At 31.2% G+C, this 22,616-nt stretch overlaps 1 protein-coding gene across 5 annotated transcripts in view; it reads right to left on the reverse strand.

Moving 5' to 3' along the window:
• Positions 1–22,616, reverse strand: part of Eip63E (cyclin dependent kinase Eip63E) — a 1,081,826-nt gene that overhangs the window by 744,551 nt on the left and 314,659 nt on the right. For 2 of the 5 annotated variants that reach the window (XM_072534721.1, XM_072534719.1), the window contains exon 1: positions 6,702–6,857. The exons of the other annotated variants lie outside the window; for them this stretch is intronic. In XM_072534721.1, coding sequence (XP_072390822.1) covers positions 6,702–6,774 — 73 coding nt within the window. In that variant the 5' untranslated portion in view covers positions 6,775–6,857. Of the gene's footprint in view, positions 1–6,701; positions 6,858–22,616 lie in introns of those variants that run through there. 5 annotated transcript variants of the gene reach the window in all.

The following is a 22,616-nucleotide window of genomic DNA, read 5'->3' on the forward strand; positions in this document are numbered from 1 at the left end:
TTACTCATTGCTATTTTTGCTATAACTTTGCCAAAAGTCAGTAAATTTATCTGCTGGTACTGAAAAATAGCCCTTTCATTTTGCTTATTTAAAATACGCCTCAGCGTGTTTAAATGCAACTTTCAAAATCGCGCGTTTTAAAGTTACCATTGCAACATCAACAGTTTTAAATATTGATTTGACCTGACAGGAGTAAATACCTTGTAACGTCAAATAAATAAAATATTACTAACCTACGTTTCAAAAGCTTTATTCAAATAATCTTTTAACTGAATGTGAAAAGTACAGATGGTATTGTTTGAAATATTACTTCCGTTTTTTAAATCAGATGAAATGCTGTTCAAATTAATACTACTGATATTATTGGAAGCCAATGAGATTGTACTTCCATTAATGGGACTCCAATAATGTTTGAAACATTTTTCTTATTGGTAATACTCTCTTCAACGTAACCAGTAGCCACAGCTGCCGATTTCCATCCTATTTGCAGTTGGATTTGATATATTGTCATGCAACTATTCGCCAAATTGTGGCGAACGTACGTCGAAACACATGTCCCGTGTATTTCTCAGAATCGTCAAATTTTAGATACCTTGCATTTGCAACTACTTGATTAGTGCACTTCCGTTTATCATATCATAAGAAAACTCGATCTGTACATTAATTTTTGGGGCGCAATAATAAATACTTCTTCGCCAAACGCACATAATTAATTGCATAGCTATCCGCAACTGTAAAACGTCGAGCCATCACAGTCTTAGATGGAATAAGTAATACGCTTCCTTCATGTCATGTAAGCGTAAATCACACAATTCACATCTTCTGCAAGAGCCAAAGATACCGCAAATGGCTACCACCTTCAAAAATAAATACGTAATGTCCGGAGCATCTGTGAAAAACTTCTGCAAATCGTCTTCTGTGAATACATACGCCTTCTTTGGCCACGTCATTCTTGCTAATTGCCTTCATTAATGCATGAACTTGCACAAATGATTTTAAATCGACCCCTTTGTTTATCCCCAACATACTTTGCAATTTCGAATGGATAGCCCAATAGTCGACGGCTTGTACTGTTCCGACATTTTCTGAAGGTAAGCAAGCACAACTCGTTCATCTGTATCTGTTACCGTTTGCTTTTCCATTCATTTAATGAACTTGTATTCTTTTTTTATAAGCGTCTTCCGATTTTTGCAGTATTAACAGCGATTCTGCTTTACTATTTAAGTAATCAATGTTAGAATTCATTTTTAAGCAATATACAACCAGTAATAACAATTAATCTTATGTGGCAGATTGTAAATTAATTTTTGTTTTTCTAATTTCCATAACAACGAAAGGTATACTGACGTACATCACAAATTCAACCATTTTACATTAACCTCTTATTTTAATTTTTATTTTTTATTTATTATTTTTTTTTATTTTTTTTTATTAGTAATAATACAAGAAACAAAAAAACAAAATTTGTTTAATTTACTAATGTTTGTATTTTGAGAACGATTTCCGAAGTGGAAATTGAAACGTCAATAAACGTATTTTAACCTTTAAAAAAAAATTAAAAAAAATAATCTTCTTCTTCTTCTTAGTCGTTAACCTGATGCAGGTATCGTGATATCATGAAGCTATTAGCTAAATTTCCCAATGTTCCTCCACGTTTTTCTATCTTCTGCCATTCTAGCACATTCTGACAATGGAGCGCCAATGGTAGCAACAATATGGTCCGTGTATCGTGTGGGAGATCTACCTCTACTTCTTTTGCCTTCTACTTTTCCCTGGATGGTAAGTTTTTCAAGACCATTTCTTCGAAGGACATGTCCGAAATAGCTTATTATTTGTTCTGATATTTGTGTTCTTAGTCTTTTCTTTATGTTTAGCTGGTCCAGTATGGATTCATTTGTTCTTCGGGCCACCCATGGTATTCTCAGCATTCGTCTCCAGCAGTACATCTCAAATACATCTATGTTCTTTTTGTCTTTCTCAGTAAGGGTTAAGTAAAAACTGGAAAAACTAGACTTCTTACTAGTCTCATTTTTGTATCGGTAGTTATTTCATGGCATTTCCAAATTTTTGTTAATTTTGCCATAGCGCTTTTTGCGATTGCTGACCGCCGCTTTATTTCTTCAGTACAGCCTCCTTTGTTGGTTATTAATGAGCCCAGGTACACAAATTTATCTACAACAGCGATATTGTTTATCATGACCAGATGATTTTGATTGTTGTTAGCTCTGTCAATTATCATGATTCTCGTTTTATCTCTGTTTATTTTAAGGCCCATCGTTAAGCTTACGTCTTCTATCCGTTGTAGCAGGTGAATCAATTCAGCTTCAGAAATAGCGAGGATAGTAGTATCATCTGCATATCTCAAGTTGCAAATCTTCTTCCCGCCAATGGTGATGCCACCGTTCCAGTCCTCAGTAGCTTTCCGCATTATCCATTCACCATAGATGTTAAATAGAATTGGGCTTAGTATGCAGCCTTGTCTCACGCCCTTTGTGACCCTGAAACTATCGGTTAGTTCCCCATTTATTCTAACTCTGGCATAATTGTTATTCTACAGGCTTTTAATTAGCAGTATCAGATGATTGAGGACTTCCATTTCAGACAAAACCTGCCACATTTTACTCCAGTTGACCAAATCGAAAGCTTTACTATAATCTATGAAGCACAAATATGTTGTGATGTTAAATTCTCTGGATTTTTCTACAATCTGCCGTACGTTTAAAATTTGTTCTCTAGTACCACGTCCGGGGACGAAACCTGCTTGTTCCTCCGCAATGTTAGGTAGTAAAAAGGGCTTTATCCTCTCGAGAATTATGTGTAAGAGTATCTTACTGCAATGCGCAATTAGAGCAATTGTGCGATAGTTGCTACATAAATCTTTCGCTCCCTTTTTATGTATGGGAATATATAGTGATTGTGTCCAGTCCTCAGGCCATTTACCTGTCTCCCATACTCTTTGACAAATTTGATGTATTATATCTACTCCAACGTCATCTAGGGCCCAAATCATTTCAATAGGTATGTTATCTGGACCGGCAGCTTTCTGACATTTTTGCCTCATAATTGCTGCTTCAACTTCAACAAAAAAATAATACATGACTCCAAAGTGTACCAATAAAAAGTACCAATAAAAACCAATAAAAATAGCGTAAAGGATTCGTGAATAACTGTTCTTTAAAACACTTTATTTTCCAGCACGGCGCCGGAGTGCTCGAAAAATCGCGCGTGTTTTACAAGACCTTAATATCCACTTATATTTTAATATATTATAAAACAATTATTTTCTATTAGGTCATTTAAATACATATCAGATGAACGAACCATTAGTAAATACGTTATATCAGACAACACAATTTTAAGAATCATAAATACCTCACGTTGGTCCAATAAACAACCGCAAAATAAATGAACAACTATTTCTACAAAAATAAAACGGATAATAATAATAGTTATGAAAGAAACATAAAGAAAAAACAGAAGCATCAAGGAAGCAGCCCTCATATAAATGATGCAAATTGTGTAGAAAACACATCAATAAAATGCAGCAAGATCTGGTTACCGATACTGAAAGAAAAATGTCAGAATATACCAACACTAACAAATTAACAGCAGTTTAGAGACGTGAATCATCTATAATCAACTATAAAAAGCAAGAAAAGATAAAAAATTTAATTTTGTGAAAATTGAAACGTCCAAAATAAATTTATTTTCAACTTAAAATTGTGGTTAATTCCCATTACAGCCAATACAAATACTATACTACATCTTTGTCTTACTTAAATACTTTTGTAAGTGTTTTAGCAACGTACATAAATAGGTGTATAAAATTAAAAATAATATTTTATATTTGTAAACGAACCTGTTTGTAGATTTAGAAGAAAACAGTTAAAAAATTATTCTTATTGATTTAAATTATAAATTAAAAGCAAATCAAAGATATTTTAATGCTCTAGACAATCCAAATTTCCAGCTTTCAATTTATCATGTCAATTTGCTGAAAAATAAACAATTATCATATATTCATTACAACGTAATGGAAAACAATCGTGACTCTGTTTTCTACGATAACATTATTTGAAAAGACATAATTTAGTCATAGTATATAATTGTCTGATTGTAAATAAGCTAAAAATAAAATGAAAGAAGATAAATTGTAGTTTTTTTTTTGTAAAACATGTGTACAAAATAAATATAAACACAATATTTCTGTTGTTATTTTGTAGTAGTAGGGGTATCTAAAGTTTTGCTATCATAAATACCGCTACAATAACAATCAATACAGTTAAATTTAGACAAAGCTCCGAAACCGAAAAAAACACATATTAAAAAAGAACAACATAAAAAATACTTAAAAAAAATTTTACATTGAAGTGAAAATTTCTGTTGCAATTTGTATATATTTAATTAAAAGATTAAATTAAAAAATCCAAATGGATTACAATAATTATTTTTGTTCAGAACGTTTTCGGACTTATCAGTCCATCTTCAGTGAAGTTTGGAGTACTTGCCCTAATAACCGCATCACGAACCAGTGGATGGGTTTAAATTGAAAACTCCATACTTAAAAGTATTAAATTAAATTACTTGAAATCGATGAAATACATTTAACAGTCCGGGAACAGTATGTCCCTAGTCGAAACAGTACTCACATGAATTTTGATCTGCAATAGCCAGCCAGAAGAGTTGGCGATTAGTGCAACTACACCAAAGTTCACTGAAGATTGACTGAGAAATCCGAAAACGTTCTGAACAAAAATCAACTATTGTCATCCATTTGGATTTTTTTATTTAAATTGTTAATTCGTAACTGGACCGGGATAACCACACAGATGTTTAAAAAAAAAACAGAAGATAGATACGCATTAGCAATGCTTATGGTCAATCTTTATTAGACGAGTCGGCACTAGAAGAAGAAAAAATAATTAAATATATACCAATTACAACAGAATTTTCACTTCAATATAAAAGTTTTTTAATCTATAACCTTCATTATGTATTTTTTATGTTGTTCTTTTTTAATACGTGTTTTTTTAGGTTTCGGAGCTTTGTCTAAGTTGAACTGTATTGACTGTTATTTTAGCGGTATTTATGATAGCAAAACTTTAGCTACACTTACTACAACAAAAAAACGACAGAAATATTGTGTGTATATTTATTTTGTATTTTTAGCTTATTTACAATCAGGCCATTATACAAAATTGATGAATAATATTGTTGTATGATGAGTAATGAATATAATGTTGTTTATTTTTCAGAAAATTGACTTATAAATTGAAAGCTAACACTGTAAATTTGGGTTGTCGAGAGCATTAAAATATTTTTAATTTTTTTTTTTTTTTTAATTTATAATTTAAGTCCATAAGAATAATTGTTTAACTGTTTTAACAGTTCTTTTCCGAATCTACAAATAGGTTCGTTTACAAATATTCGTCCACATGGCTGTTCCTTCTTACCACCGTATCGTCTGCGTATCTGCGATGTTATTGATATATTCTCCGTTAATTCGAATTCCGGCTTCAACATTCTCTACTGTTTCTTGAAAGATTTTCTCAGAGTATATGCTGAACAGCAGGGGTGATAGTATACATCCCTGTCGGACCCCACGTTTGATTTTGATGTCACCGAACTCTTTTCTATTCTTCCTTTACGTATTCTTCTAGACCACCGACCATTGGCGAGAAAAATAGGAGAAGAATGCCTGCTTCCAGAAATATGCGATGCATTACGACAAAGCCAGAGGGTTTCGATACCCAAGACGAATCTGGCCACACTGAACAGAATAATAACAAACTGTGGCAGGTGCTGCGATTTTTCTTGTGCTGTGCCAAAAGGTTGAAAATCTGGTACGGAGGATTGCCCGATCAGATGTATTTTAATAAAAATTAATTATTGTTATTTATTGCTTGTAATGTATTGCCCTCTATGTTTATATACAAAACTTTTCTGTCATGTAGTCATACGCTAAATAAATAAATTACTTTCTTATTGCTGCTCAGTACTTCATCTGTAAATTCCAAACATTTCCAAGATGATCTTGTACGTATTATTGTCATGATATTTTTAATTCGTTCTTGGTTATTGTCTTCTTTTTTTGCTACTACTAGTTGTAGGTTATTTTGATAAACTTTAATTCAGCATTCTTCATATCAGCTTAGGATTTTATTACGCTTATTATTATTAGGCGATTGACTAAAGTTAACCATACAACTACATGAATCTTGTGACATTATTGAATTAATTTTTAATTAAAATTAGAAATAATTAACAATGATGATAATTTTTACAATTTTTTACGTTATTGACCAAAAATGATCCTATTTGGATTATGAATTGTTTGAACTAATAAAAAAATCAAAAGTTGATTAAAATATTAAAAATACAAACCACAATTTATATTCAAGATAAACATCAGTTTTACAATCAGTAAAAATTCACTTTTCGCCGAAAGATAAAATTTTAAGATATACTTAAAAAAGGAATTATATTTATAATCTATTGATATTTGCAGACGATTTATATACTGATGAATGAAAATGCAAGTAGAATATGAAAATAATTCCAGTTGTATTCAAACCTGTTGTTTTGACAAAAGTTATGGGAAGTAATTGTCTTTGGGGACTATTCATATCTATTTATATACAGTATGTTCCTAAAAAAAATCGAGAAAGAAAAACTAAAAGAAACGGTGAAAATTAACCTACTCTTTTTTCTTATATGAAAAAATAATAGCATATTATTCCAAATGTCAGGTAGAGCATAACACGATGGCGCCATGGCACAGTCACCTTTATCACAAAAAGCACATTAACACTTAAAAAAACTCTCGATTTTGAACAAAAACTCGACATATAATTACCGCATCTCGAATAGTACTGAATATTTACTTCAAAAAGTTTTTCTAGATAAGATGACAAAACAGTCGTTATTCCTATGAGTAATACAGATTACAAAAATAAATAAACATGAAATATTTATAACAAAGATTGTTTATTTAATAAATGAGTGGATCAAACAAGTTATTTAAAATGGAGAAGTTAGTAAAAATAAAAAAATAAAATTATAGTAAAAATAAAATGTATTGTAATGAACATTTCTAGTGTAGAAGGGTGACAATAAAAAGTAAAATTAAACGTGTTTTAATAATGGTAAGGGCGAAAGATAACAAAGAGTAACAAAAATTAAGACTACAAAGACAGTATGGATAGCAAGAAAAACAAACAATATACAAACAAATAATGGAACGTTCTTATTCAAATCAAGCATACAATAAAGTGCAATGATTTTAAGTCTTTTAACTTTAGTTGACTGTAAAAACTTTAGGACAATAACAGTTATAAATGTCACACACAAAATTATTGTAAATTTAATCAACCGGAAGCTGAAAGTCTGTACAGAAAAGATATTTTGAAATAAATAAAAATAAGATGCATTAGAACAGATCTTATTAATAATTAATATTGTACAGAGAATAATAAAGTTTACTTTTTTTACAGAGAAACGCAGTTGAGTTTATTTATAAAAGTTTGCTGATAAAAAAACATTATTACATACATAAGATTATTATAATACTGTCAGCAAAAGTACGATTTCAAGGTACTAAAACAGAAAAATTTTGATTAATCAAAAGTAAAACAAGGTGACTCACTTTATATCTCCAACCTTGTTTTTTTAACCGCTCTTCATTTGCAATATGCAAAATTTAAGAATAAGCGGCAATTTCTTATTTAAATTACCAGCTTAAGACTAAGTTTAAAATTCGGCACACAACACTACACTTATATGTACCGTTTAAGTCAGCACCTCACACTAGGTCTGGATGTAAGCCTACAAGAAAATCTGTTTGGATGAATCTTTGAACGTTTGGTGTATTTCACATAATACCCTTTTATTTCCGATTTAGCGTAGTGTACATGTAGGTCTCGTCCAACGCTAAAGATTGAAACATTCCATGGAGTGCAATAACTTGGACCGAAAGTATTCTAAAAACTCTATATTAAATAGGGATGCTCTTTTACCACTAGATATCATCAACTAAATTTTATCAAAACATTTCATTTCAACAAAACCTTCTGATCCACCATGTCCTGACTCGATGTCACAAACAAACAAACAAACAAACACGTGGCAACTAAAAGTTTGGTTTTTTTATATTAATATTAAACAACAAAACACTAAAAACTTTTGTTTTCAACACTTTATTTCAAATTTTTTACACAAAATTTATTATAATTTATTATCGCTATAGCTGTTTCGGCAGAGTGTTTTCGACCCATTTGTGTTATGTATTTACATTTTATAGTTTTCAAATGATTAAGTTGCGGAGGGGAGAACTGTTTGTCCCAAGTTGGTCATTCAGAATTATATCTGTATTTTTTCATTTTTTAATTTCTTTATTTCAATATATTCTAATAAAGATAACTTAAGGTCTTTATTTTGAATGTGAAGAATTTGAAATGAGTACTTAAAAGAATGATTATTGAATTGAAGCTGAAAGCTGTTGTTATTCCTTTCTTTTTTAGGCGTTTGACTATTTTCGTTGATATGTTGCCTGTACATGTAATCGAGCAGAAAGTACTGGCTGTTTTCTGGTGGTGGAAATACTAACTTTACGGTTTTCTTATGTAGTTTTTGTTTTGGAATTTTATTTATTGTTTGCTCGTTGTAACCATTGTGTACTGCTATTTGCTTAACGATATTCAATTATATCTCGAAGTTGTTTTTTGACATGAGACTTTCTATTAATCTATGTAACATGTTATAATAGGTTGCCAATTTATATTGTATGTATGGGATGATTAATTATGTATCACGAAATACGAAGAACTCAAGTTTGTTATCAAGTCTAATAATTTTTAAATCTAGAAAACTTATAGACTGATTTTGGTCTGTTTCTATTGTAAATTCAATATGACTATGAAGTACATTAATATACGATAAGAATCGGTCAAGTTGCCTGTTCGTTCCTGTAAAACATACCAGTACATCATCCACATATCTCCACCAATATAAAAACGTCCGAATACGTTAAACCTTTGTTTCTAGTTGACCCATAAAAATATCTGACAACAATGACCTCAGAGGCTTACAAATTATAAGCCCTGCACTGATGTTTGTATATAATTGATTAGTAAGGTCAAAGTAGTCCCGGTTTATGCAAATTTCAAGATGTAACTGATTCGATTTGTGATATTATGGTTGTAGAAAAATGTCTTTCCTATAATAATTTCCTCTTCCAAACTTCCTCTTTTATCTTTTCAAATAGAAGCAAGTAAATAGTTCATCTCACCGTTCTCAAATAGAAGCAAATTTAAGTTAGTTTTATTTTATTAAATAGTTAACTTCATTAAATTCAGTTTTAGTGCATAAAATATGTAACTACCTGCTATTACAATCAATACAGAAGAAATCAACAGTTTTTTGTACAAATCTTTCGTAAACGCCGTTCTGACAAATTACAGGGTCGCCGGATATACAACTAAACTTTTTTGCTCTACACATCTGATTTGTTTAATTAATTTATTTATTTAACATTTATTTATGTATTTTATTATCATTTAAAAAGGTGATTGTTGGCAACTCCCATACTGCTATTTATTTATGTAAATCATAAAATAAAAATATTTCTACCGGAAGTATCACTTTAATTATTCTATTTTCAATGTCTACTTTCAATCAAATATTTACTTTTAAATCATTGAACCAACTACCTTATCTTTTCCCATAAAACGTCTAAAAAAAGTTTCTGTAGGAGGAATCCTAGGAAAAATACTTTTTACGGCAAATGAAATAAACCTCACGTTGAGTGTTTTTTACGGTAAATTTGGGTGAAAATTTAGTGTGTTTTAAATAATCTCAGTAAATAAACAGTTTTTTTTTTGAAGTTATTCATATTATAGCAAAAAGACCGAAAACGACAGTCGTTTTCGTTTAAGGCTACCAAAACGAGTGGCGCTTTTTGCAGCTTACACTAGAATAGTGGAAATAGCAGGATATATTCGCTGGCTTTCCGTGTTTAAGTTTGTATCTACCCGACTGTCTGAAGACGTAGAGCATACAGAAATAAAGTTATAACAATCTATTGATACCAATTCATACACGGAAAGTTTGCCTTTGCCCTTGAAATACTGCCTTAGGAAGTCGTGACTCATTCATTTGGACGGCATGTCCATACCATCGTTTTGTTGTTCAACATTTTCCACGATTGTCTTTTCCGTCCAATGGTTTCATTTATCTGTTCGTTTCTGTCTCTTCGTGGTATTCTGCATGATCTTCATCACATCAATTTCCCGCTAGCTGCCAATCGCTTTTGTCATATCATGTCATTCTTCTTTGGGTTATTCTTGGATTAAAAGATACGTAAAGAAACCGAATTATCCGAAACTCAGTTTGGATTTATGCAACACAGGTCAACAATAAATACAATTTTGATTATAAAGCAGATGATAAATACAGGAAAAATACAGGAATACAGAAACAAACGCTCATATAGTGTATTCATCGATCTTGTGAAAGCAAATGATATAGTTCCTGAAGAGGTTATATGGTGGGCAGTCAAGTAGAAAGAAGTTGTATGAGGTAGTAACAACTAGCGTTGGACAGGTGTGGAGTAGACTTATAAGTTTCATGTTTTTTTTTGTGTTGATGTTTTTTGTACAATAATTTTTATTCGGAAAAAGATCCAAACCCTCTGAACTTCCACAGCTACATCATTTACGTACATCATTTGTAGGTCAAACATGAATTATCGTCTCTACACTCTGTTTTTTACAATGGATTTATCCATTTTTTATTAAGAAAATTTTTTTTTGTTTAAATTTGTTTCAAACTTATCTGCAATTGAATTTAAAGAGATTATTTCTGTATGAGCGAGCTAGCACTATAGAAAATTCATTATAATGAAAAATTAATTTAAATTCACGCTATCTCGGTATAAAACAAAAAATTTTGGTAGAAATAATTTACCTAGAAAGAACAATTAACTAATAGAACAAAAATATTACACAAAACCTTTTAACGAAAACGATTAATCATCTGATTACCTTTTCTTTTAACTAATCAAAAAATGGAACAAAACAAAAGAGCTCATAATCTTTTTAGGTGTTTTGACGGCTTCCAGCGGATTCCAAAACAAGTAATAAACGATAACGATTCTTCAAAGAAAGAAAAGAACCTAATTCAGGTCAACAGAAGGAAAAATTATGGTTTCATGGGAGTTATTTGCGTGATCTTAAATGGCTACACCGTTGCCAATGTCGACAAACTTTATAGTCTAGTATGGTTGGGCTAGTTAGATATTTCTTCATTTATGAAAGTAGTAATAAATGTAAAAAATATTCTGTATGGAAGGATACAAAAAATATTAAATAAGATAATAAATATTGTATTGAGATAGATTATTAAAAATTTTCTTAGCATAAACAACACCTGAAAGGAAAAATAATTTGAAGAATGATCGAACCTTTAATTCTTTCCGTTATTCATGTGTCTCCTGGAATGTAAACAACTAATTGTTGAAAATCTGTATCTTTAAGCAGTTTTAAAATTTGCGAAGTTTATCCAATTCTTGATGTTTTTAGCTATGATGTTTTCTTTTACACGTTCTTCCAATAGTCATAAAACTGATTAAAGCTTCTAATCAATATTTAGAAGGACTTCCATAGCATGATTTCTTCTATAAAATGTTTAATCATTGTGAAACCAGGTTAAATATATATCCATTCTAAGCAAATATTTAATAAAAAAAATGCTTTGATTTGCAATACTTTCTCATCTCTCTACAATAATATACAGAAGCACAGAAAGATCAGAATTTGATATCAATCTAGAAGTTACAACAATACCTCTCAGAATTTCACTCAAAACATAGTTTGAATGATCACATGTGGTATCTTTTGCGCCATTCATAGGTTCTAATTTTATTTATATGGACAATAACGCTCGTCCACACGGTGCTAGAATCGTCAACGAATACTTAGAAGACGTCTAGATTGTCCGTATGAATTGGCCAGCTTTCAGATCCGACCTCAATCCAATCAACCATCTTTAGGACATACTGGGAAGGCGAATTCAAGTTCGGCTACCCCGCCCAAACAACTTGCCTGAGCTTAGTGAGGGTCTTCAGACAATATGGGACGAATTGGACCAACTTTATGTTCAAACTTTAATTATCACAATGCCAAGACGTATGTAGTTTGTTATAAGGGTATGAGGAGGAAATCCTAGTTATTAATATCAAATGACATAAACATTATTTTGTTATAACTGTTTTTATCAAGAAAACCACTTTTCATTTTTTAAATTTTCAATATACTTTTTATAAATATTTCAGTTTTTATAAATAAACTTTTGTTTTGCATAAATTTATTTCTTATTTAGATTTAATGTTCCTCCATAAATCTATGCCCAATCTATAAGTGGCATCTTCAAAAATATATTTTCTGGTCTATAATATATAGGCGTGGATCAAATTTCTTGTACCTAAGTGTAATTTCGTTGTAAATAATTTTGTTTAAATCTCCAAACCGTAAGAAATGAAAATATGTAAATGTGTTAACAATTTTTTTTAAGATAACGGTACTGTCTACATACACATAAGCCTTCTTTGTCACTTATATATGCTAGTCACCAAAATCATTGTGATCGTCTTCAAGCAATTATTAAAGTCCTGATAGAAAATTCTGTGGACTATAATAGGTGCCTTAGCTTTGGTGTTTATCGATTTTCATAAACCATTTAGATAGAACTAAAATAAATTATAGCAATATATACAATAATGCCACCACAACTGTAAAACTTCATGAAGCAACAGGTAAAATTAAAATAGGCAGAAGAATTATATGAATATTACCTAAAGCTGTTTTACCTTCGTTTCAGAAAATATGTCGATTCATATTAAAATCTTACAGTATTTCCCAAAATTCAGATATCTGGCAACATCAGCTCTAAAACAATCCTACTTTGCAAAAGAATCTCCAAAATCGGCTACAGCGGTAAAAAGAACACGTTTTCCCCATCGTAAAAAAGCAGCGCCTCCTAACGCAACCCCGTCCTCCCTCACTCTCACACTCTTTCTCTCTCTCAACGTATATTTTGTGGGTCACACAGATCTTTTATCTCTTAGACACCATTATCTTTATCTTTGCCGTATTTTCGTATTATAAGAGGTTGGCATTCCTCGTTTACATTGTATAACAATATGCTGCTTACTTGATAATTTGCGGAATTTTGTGCGTAAGTTTGTTGGTATCTGTTCTTAGCTTACGACACACATTTCACTTTATTTATAATTAAATTAGATATAAAAGTTGATGACTTTGAGGAGTTTTATTCATATCGCGATTACTTCTGGTATTAACGAAGAAGTGTTTTTTTATGTTCAGGTTACGTTACCATTTATTATCAAAAGCATTGATACCAAAGTTTAAATTATCGTCTGTGCGATGGCTCTAGAAGAAAAAGAACTAAAAAGAAGTAGTTTTGAAACTTTGTGTCTTTGTTCAATAAAGAAAGAAAACCCCGGCACTTTTCTTCTGTAAAAGTGGTTTCAGTTAAATTTGCTAGAGCTTTTCAGAGAGGTAGTTTTGGTCATAATGATCAAAAGTTCTCATTGCTCCAAGGCTCAGAAATCAATTGTTTTTGAGTTACAGAGGTTCAAAGTGTCGGTTTTTAGCCCATTAAAATATTAAATATTTATAGAATATGCAGGTATTAGTAAATAAGTGCAACAAACTTCAGCGAGTGACTTTGCACGAAAAAATAATGGCAGTTTACTATATAAATGCGCGAGATACGGGATGTTAAATTTTTTCTTACAAACTATTTAGTTATTGCCCTGAAACCGGATGAGATAATTATATATATATATATATATATATATATATATATATATATATATATATATACCCGGTATTTAGGCGTTCCACGCCCTTCCGGTAGGGATCTATGGAGGAGTATCACCTAGCCGCAAGCCCTTATCTCTTGCCGTACTGCTCCACCATAGGCCGATCAGATACCAGCATATTCTAGACTAAGCCGCAGATCCATTTTAGAATTTTAAACTACTGCGTTAGCCTTTTTTGTTTTCTATTCACCGGGCCGGGGATTTGAACTGACATCTCTCGCATTGAAGCGAAGGAGAAGCCAGCCGCCCAGCCCGCTTGGCTATCCGATCGACATGAGATAATTATAATTATGCAAATGAAATTTTATACAACTAGGAATTTTATATTTATCATTGACGCGCATACGGGTAGTTGTGTCAATTTTTTTTTAAGAAAAAAATGGTACGCCACTGGGATATTTCAAAATAAAAATTATTTTTTCATTCTTCGTTTAATTTGTGACAAAAAATCTATCTTCTTTTTTTCGTATGATGCGCCGTTTTTATGCAAAAAAATAAAACATCTTAATGTATATTTTTCATTTCTTTAATATATCCTTAAGAACTATCTAATAAAAACATTAAACTAGAACAATAACAAAAAATCCACTAATAAAATTTTAAATGAAGCAAAGCTTAAATAACTGCTTTCTGAAACGTCACACAAGATGCAACCCTCATTGGTTGTCGTATTCCTACAAATATTCCTGGCGTACTTCTTATTTCTTTATTCCAGAAATAACATTGAACAACATAAATTTAGAAACAGTAAGCGAATACATCTACATGGGACAGATAATGAAAGTTAAAAAAAACTGCCGAACTTACCAGAAGATTAAGGTTAGCGTGGGCAGGATTTGGATAACTGAGTTGGATCTTGAAAAGCACTAAAATAGAACAGAAATAGAATTTACGATCAGTGTATCCTCCCTATACTAACGTATGGTTCACAGACGTGACACTTACCGTCCAATATGGATAAAATAGTAAAAGCACAAAGAGCGATGAAAAAATCAATGCTCGGGGTGAGACTTATAGACAAAAAAACAAACAAATAAATTAGAAGCAAAACGAAAGTAAAAGACGCAGGAGAACATGCTGCCAAATTAAAATGAAGCTTCGCAGGACACAATGCCCAACTGAAATATAAGAGATGGAACCACGAAATACAACAGTGGAGGCCATGGTTAGGAAAGAGAAGCAGAGGAAGACCACAAATGAGATGGGCTGATGATATTAAGAAGATCGGAGGACACAACTAGAAGCAAGTGGCGCAAAATAGAAGACACTGGATTGATTTGGGGGAGGCCTATGTCCAAAGTTGGATTACTTAAGGCTGAAGAAGAAGAAAAATTTCTTATTTAAGTGATGGATTCGGAACTTGATGGAAATTCATTTTGTGTAACAATAAAATACTGAAAATTTCACAAAAGTTATTATAATTTATTATCACTACAGCGGTTTCGGCAGAGTGCCTTTCTGAAGTGATCTATTTTTGATACGCGTTTACACTTTATAGTCTTCAACTAAATAAGTTGAGGAGAGGAGAGGCACTCTGCCGAAACAGCTGTGGTGATAATAAATTTTGTGGAAGTGTTAAAAACAAAAGTTTTCAGTATTTCTTATTTGCTTATATGAAAGTGGTTTCTGTTAAATTGGCTGAAACGCTGCAGAGAAATAGCTTTGGACATGCCGATCAAAACTGGGACTTCAAACTGTGGGTTTTTAGTCCATTTTTCAAAATCATGAATTTTGTAAGGTACGGTCCCACATGTTTAATATACATCTGAATCTCAATAACACGAATATGGTATCGGAATGATATTTCTTAATGTTTGAATGTCAAAGTGGGATATCTTTGGTAGACGATTTACCTAGATATTCTGGTAGAATATTCCTGTGGATATCCTACCAATTATCAACCCTCCAGTACTCCCCTGCAATTGCACTGTGTAACGACATCAACGATTTGAAGTTTGAGTTTATTTGCATATGTAGACCCCCACGAAACTGTCTAAAGGGGGATATTTCTATAGCACTGTCCCCGTTATTAGTGAGACTTTCCACATGGTTCACTAAGATATCCTATCCATGATATCTCTCTTATTTTTTGACAGAGGGACATTAAGAATTGTCGTTCAGATTCCATATTCATTTGTTTATTGAAATTCAGATGGCGTAAAAGTCAGTCAATTTAACTGAAACCATTTTTACGTAAGCAAATAAGAAATACACCAGGCAAAAGAATGAAAGTTTTTTGTCACAAATTAAACGAAGAATTCAAATTTTTAATTTAAAATATCTCAGTGCCGTACGCTTAAAAAAAATGAGACCATAACACGTAAGCCCGCCAATGATTAATATAAAATTCTTAATTTAATGGCAAAAAATGCACAATAACTCCTCTTAAAACCCACCAAATGTCATTTGCATATCTCAACCGGTTTTAGAGCAATAAATTTTCAGTTTGTAAAAAAAATTTCAACACTCCGTATCTCAGAAAAAGAAGCATTTAGACATACATTTATATAGCAAAACTAATACCCTGTATATTATACAAATATGTATAGAGGCAATGAAAATTTTCGATTAGCATGACTACAGCTACCTCTCTGCAAAGTTTGTACAAATTTTACCGAAACCACTTTTACATAAAAAAAGGGTTGGGGCCCTTTAGGACAAGTCAACGGTCACTAAAGTTGCAAAAAAAGTCGATATAGAGAGGGCACAATTCTGTCAAATCCTTTGATACTTCGTGGTATCGTATCGGTCTAATTTCAAATAATACGATTACGAATTACTTACGCGAAAAGTATTACTAAAAATTACGCAAAACAATGCGCGGTAATTGTAATTTTTGATTATATTTTAATTAAGAGTTGCCTATTAGCTTATCTAAAATAATACAATAAGATTTTTTTAAGATAATAAATGCATTTTTCATACAAAATAGAAAATAGGATTTAAAAAATATATATTTCTTCTATTTATATTAATTTCTTTTAAAATGTACTCTTTTGTATCTTAAGAAAACGAATGTACTTAATAAAAAGTATATTTGTGTCCAATATGGTACCATTGAATGATATCTTTAGATATGTGCTATTAATTTGGTAATCTACGATTCATGTTGATTACAAAAAAAATTTACGTTTCAATTGCTCTCAAACTATCTAATCAATAAAAAGTTGTAAAAAATTGTTCGCATCTTTGATGTCATTACTCGATATAAATAAAAATATGAAATGATGTTACACATGTTTAATCAGGTTCAAAAGTGTAACAACGTTCATATCACCAATACGTTTTATAAATTGCTTTTTATTATCTGGACAGATCAATGAACGTTCGCTGATAAACTAGCAGAGAGACAACCACGAGATTATAATGTATATATTGTTCATTGTTCAGTACATAATTTTCTAAGGTATATAAATAAGGCATATGGATTAAAAATTATTTAATTATCTGTAAAACATAGTAAATGCAGAATATAATGTGTACGTCATATAAATTATACTTGGTGGGAATAAAAAAAAGCTTTAACTGATCTTTAGCGAGAAAGTTTTTCATTAGATTTTATGAAAATGCTAAAACAGTTCGATTTCAATTCCAAAGAGGTCTTTTTTTGACAATATAGACACCTGTCATTTGTGAACCTCCTCGCTTCCAGTATCTTCTTTTTCTTAGAGTGCCGCCTCCCTACGGAGATTGGCTATCATAATGGCTATTTTTATTTTTGAACTTGCTGCTCTAAACAAATAAATCGATCTGTATTGATACCAATTACATAGATTCTTCAACCAAAAATTTTGCCTTTGGTCAACAGAATTTCTTCCTTGAATCTTTCCTTGTATTATACAAATTTCTTGGTCCTCTCATTACGTAACCTAAGTATTCCAGTTTTCTTGTTTGTATAGTGGTGATTAGTTCTGTTTCTTTACCAACCCATTTCCAGTATTTCTTTATTTGTAATTTTATCAGTCCATATTTTTAATGCTCTATGGTATATCCAGGGATATATCGAAAGCCTCGATTCTTTTTAAATTGCATTTTTGTAATGTCCAACTCTCAGCTCCATATAATAATATTGAAAATATATAACCTATGAGTGGCTTCATTAGTTTAATTGCTGAACTGGCAATCTCTATTCGCCTCTTTATTTCTGTAGTATGATCATTGGTTTCATTGATCAAAGTTCCCAATTACTGATATTTTTCTACTTTTTCTATCACGTTACCATTTATTGTCAATATGTGACGTATATTTTGTAGTCTTTTTTAATTAGCATATATATCGTTTTTTGGCCATTTATAGTAATTTCCATCTCAGCGCTATTCATACTTAAACTTTCGATTAGATAATGTAGGTCTTCTATACTCGTTGCAATGATCACAGTGTCATCTGCATATCGTAAATTGTTAATTAATTTTTCACTAACGGTAACTCCCGCTTGATATTATTGAGCGTATTTTTGAAAATTTCTTCAGAATGTAAGTTAAACACAAGTGGCAATAAAATTCATCCATGTCTAACTCCTCTACAGATCTTCATTTCTTCTAACTGCTGCCCATCAATTTGAACTATGGCACTTTGATTCCAATATAAGGTTTGTATTATCTTTATGATTTTACAATCAATGTGCTTATTATAGGTATTGATTTTCATGTATTACTGTATCGAAAGCTTTTTCGTTGTCAAAAATGGACAAGTGTATGCTGAATCAGTATTTTGATGACAAATAGTTCTTCTCGAGTACCCATTCCATTTTGGAAACCGAACTGCGTCGCACTAATCTCCTCTTGTAACTTTTTATAGATTCATGTTCGCTAGTAAGAGCACCATTTTGCTGCTTGTTTGTTAGGAATGGTTATAAACGCTGACTTAAGCTATTCTCGCGGTATTATTCCTGTATCGTGCATCATGTTAAACAAATCTGCCAATACTTCCAAGTTATCCTCTTCCACCCGTTTTAACAGTTCTACAGGTATCCAGTTCTTTCAGTACCACGGCCCATTAATTTTAAATAGTGAATATACCATGTGTGGCACATCATTAGGCAGGTATTTCGCTGGCAAATTCAGACATCCATGATTGTTCTTTTCATATTAACTCTATTCTTGTAAAAAGTCTCAATTTATTAAAAATATTACACCATTTAAAAACTAAACGTATCGCTTATTGGTTTCCGTCATGTCAAAAACTACAAAATGGAAAGTGCACTGCGCGACCGAAATTATTTAAGCAAGTTCATCACTTATACGTATTATTAAATTCCAAAAAGTGGTGCAAAAATTTAAGTTTAAATCTCGATACGAATTTATTTTTCGATGTGTTGGAAATATAGTTATAATTTGGGTTATATTCAAATGACAAATCTTATAAATCCTTGGGATATATGAACACATATTAAATCAGTGAAAAAGGAGCAACTGAGCACCACGCCACGTCTTCGTGCGACGCCTACGCTCTGAATTACAAGAACGGATTCGATTATTATGATGTGACGGTCGGTTGCGCTCTCTCTGCTTTGCCAAAATAGATGAAGATTGACAAGGCACTTTAACCAAATAGGAAAATTGGTTTGTGTGGTGTAGATTGAATATATACCTTTTATATAAGCGTCAAGCTTAACGCTAGTAGGTTATTTGATTTATATTTAAATAATATGACTTTTGAAATAGTGACATTATTTACGAAAGAAATATTGATAATGATAATCTAACAAAATTTCATTTAGGACTGAAACTTCGATCAGAACAAGCCATAAATTTATATCCTATTAAAAAGTAGCTCATATTAAAATACTGCACGAAAACAGAAATTTACAAAATCAATAAAAAAACATAATATTTACAAAAAAAATAAATATAATACACATAAACGTGTCAGTAGCGGAGAATTTATTTTTTATTTATTTATTTTTTATTTTTTTTTAAATTCACATGGATTATAAAAAAGTTCAGAACGTTTTCGGATTTCTCAGTCCTTCTTCAGTGAACTTTGGAGTGCTTGCGCTACTAACCGCAAACCAAACAGTGGTTGGGTTTACATTGATACTTTACATACTTGCAAGTATTAAATTAAACAGCATAATGCCAATGTAAATGGATATAGCGATACGGGAACAGTATGTCCCTACACGAAATTTCACATCCGATCGTGTATGCGTTGGGTGTTATGAATCCAATTTTTGAGTTTATTTTTTATTTAGCTGATCACATACAATAAGAACACATAACTAAAAACAATAGAAAACGTGACAAAACGTACATCTAATAGATCAATATAATCTAAAACATTTTCAGTCGCATTTAGGAATTCCATCGTCATAGTTGTTTTTGGTATTTTGTCAATATATCTCTTCACATGTTTTGTTTGAATTCTTTTTTGCTTTCGAGAAACTGATTTGTGGTAAAACTTTCTTGTCTTTGTTGGATTACTTAGTTCTTGTAGTTCTTGAAGTTCTTTGTTCATATGTTCTTTCTTCTTTCTGCGGTGGATTTCTTGTCTTCTTTTTATGTAGTTATTTATATTCCTCCTCTGCCTGTACATCAGTAAATATGCCAGAGTAAATATGCTCTGGTTTCTCTTTCTGTTATAATCTGACATTCTTCGTCAAAACAGTTATTCGTTCTTGTTCTTCTTTGTTTACCTTCCATGCCTAATAATTCTTCGGCTGCTTCTTTCCTGATATTTTTGCATCATTTCCACTCTTCATTTATGTTTTCTTTAATCTGTTTTCTAGTTTGATATTTATATTTTGTTTATAATCTCTATTTTTGTTCGTATATTTGGTATCTTTTACATTGTATCGTTCGTGTTTGGAACTTATTTCCTTTTTATGTTTAAAATTCTGACCCTTACCCTACTTTCGACACGGTAGTGATCAGAATCCGCATTTCTCTTTGTGTGCGAGCTATCTTTTCGAGCAATGTTAAATTATACAATCGATTTAAAAAAAAACTACTATGAAAAAAAGAAGACATTTTTGAAATCAGGACATCAAAAATTAACGAACGTTAAAAATTCGTAATTTCTCAAGCACCAAATGTTTCATTTTGTTGGGCTGTGTTATCATTCTTGTTGATGGTAATAACATGCAAGTTAAATGTTTACTTTGTATTCCAGTTCTTCCTTTGCTGGAATTTTCAGTTTTTTATTGACGCTTGTGAAATGAAAGTCGTTGCCTAGTTGCAGCTATCGATGATTTAGCTGCTGATTCATCTGTTGTGTTTTTATTTTGCTGTGTAAACACATTTCGACATATTGTTACGACATAGATTAATTCCTCTATTAAATAGACTAACTAGGTTATTTTAAGACTTTGAACTAGATTAATAAGGGTCTAAAGGTCTTCGAAGCTTATATTGCCCCATCGACGCTGTACCTTATGGTATTTGAAAGATATAAATGCAAAACATTTGCGTTTTGAGTAAAATGAAAAAAAAATTAATGACCAACAATGGAAAGAGGACAGTATTGTAGTCCGAAGGGATCCGAATCTAGGTCGACCTTCATCCATCTGTTAACCGAATGAAATATTTTTTTTTATCAAATTTCATACATAGATAAATACGTCTTACATGTATCAAAATATGTTCCTAGCTATCCTTATCTAAAAAAATGTTAATTAATTTTTTTTTAACAACTTTCAACCATTTGTTTACCAATCAAATTTTATTAAAACTAAAAGTTTAAAACATATAAAATAGGACTATGAGGTATTGCCTACGTATTTACGTTCATGGCTAGCGGGCAAGCAGGTGTAAACAGGTAAACAAATAAAAGTAACTAAACCGATCTGTTTACCAATCAATATATATATATATATATATATATATATATATATATATATATATATATATATATATATATATATATATATATATATATATATATATATGACTGCTACATGTCTTTGTAAGGTAACACACTTTGGTTATAACTTCTCTATGGATGTTTGGTTTCATATTGTTCTTTTTAGATGAACTGATGATGCTTTCTGAGCAGAAAGCGAAACGTCTTCAATAAATAGATGAAGTAGCCATCTTCTTTGTCTTTTATTTCTCCACTTTGACCGAAAAACCCACCACTCTTCGAGTGTACCTTAGTTTATATTGGATTGACGGTCGTACTCCTTTTCTCGATATATATATATATATAGAGAAAAGAAATTTAATCTTTGCAGATTAGTTAAATAGTAAACTCTTAAATATTGGGGAAATCTGCAAGAAATACTCTAATGTGTATCAATTGTTTCGCCGAACGTTTTCGCCAAAGAGAATTAATTTGGCTTCTTCAGGGCTGAAAGAGAATAAATTATAATTAGCTACCATATATTATCTATTAAAACATTATTGATCTTACCGTAACTTAGAATTGTAGAGTTAGAATATTAAAAAACTTTGCTAGTAACATAGTGGTGTTTTTTGTTACTATGTGCAAAAAAAGTTTTTTATAAGAATTGAAATGTATGGTAGCTTCGAACTTGACACGTAAAGGCTTACCCAAGGTTAATCGAAAAACCCAATGCAACTACATTTAAAAGGAGGTAATTCTTTGAAATGTCGGCAATAACTAAATTTTTGATTTTAAATAGTTAAAAGTGAGGTTCTGTTTAAGCCAGAACGCAAGCGCTGACAACTTCATTATAATTGGTATGAATCTTTATGTCGTTAAGGTTCATTGGTAAAAAACGAATGAATTTAAATCCCAGTAAAGGGAAATATTATTT

Source organism: Diabrotica undecimpunctata, chromosome 6 (assembly GCF_040954645.1).
Source record: "Diabrotica undecimpunctata isolate CICGRU chromosome 6, icDiaUnde3, whole genome shotgun sequence".
Classification (NCBI taxonomy): domain Eukaryota; kingdom Metazoa; phylum Arthropoda; class Insecta; order Coleoptera; family Chrysomelidae; genus Diabrotica; species Diabrotica undecimpunctata.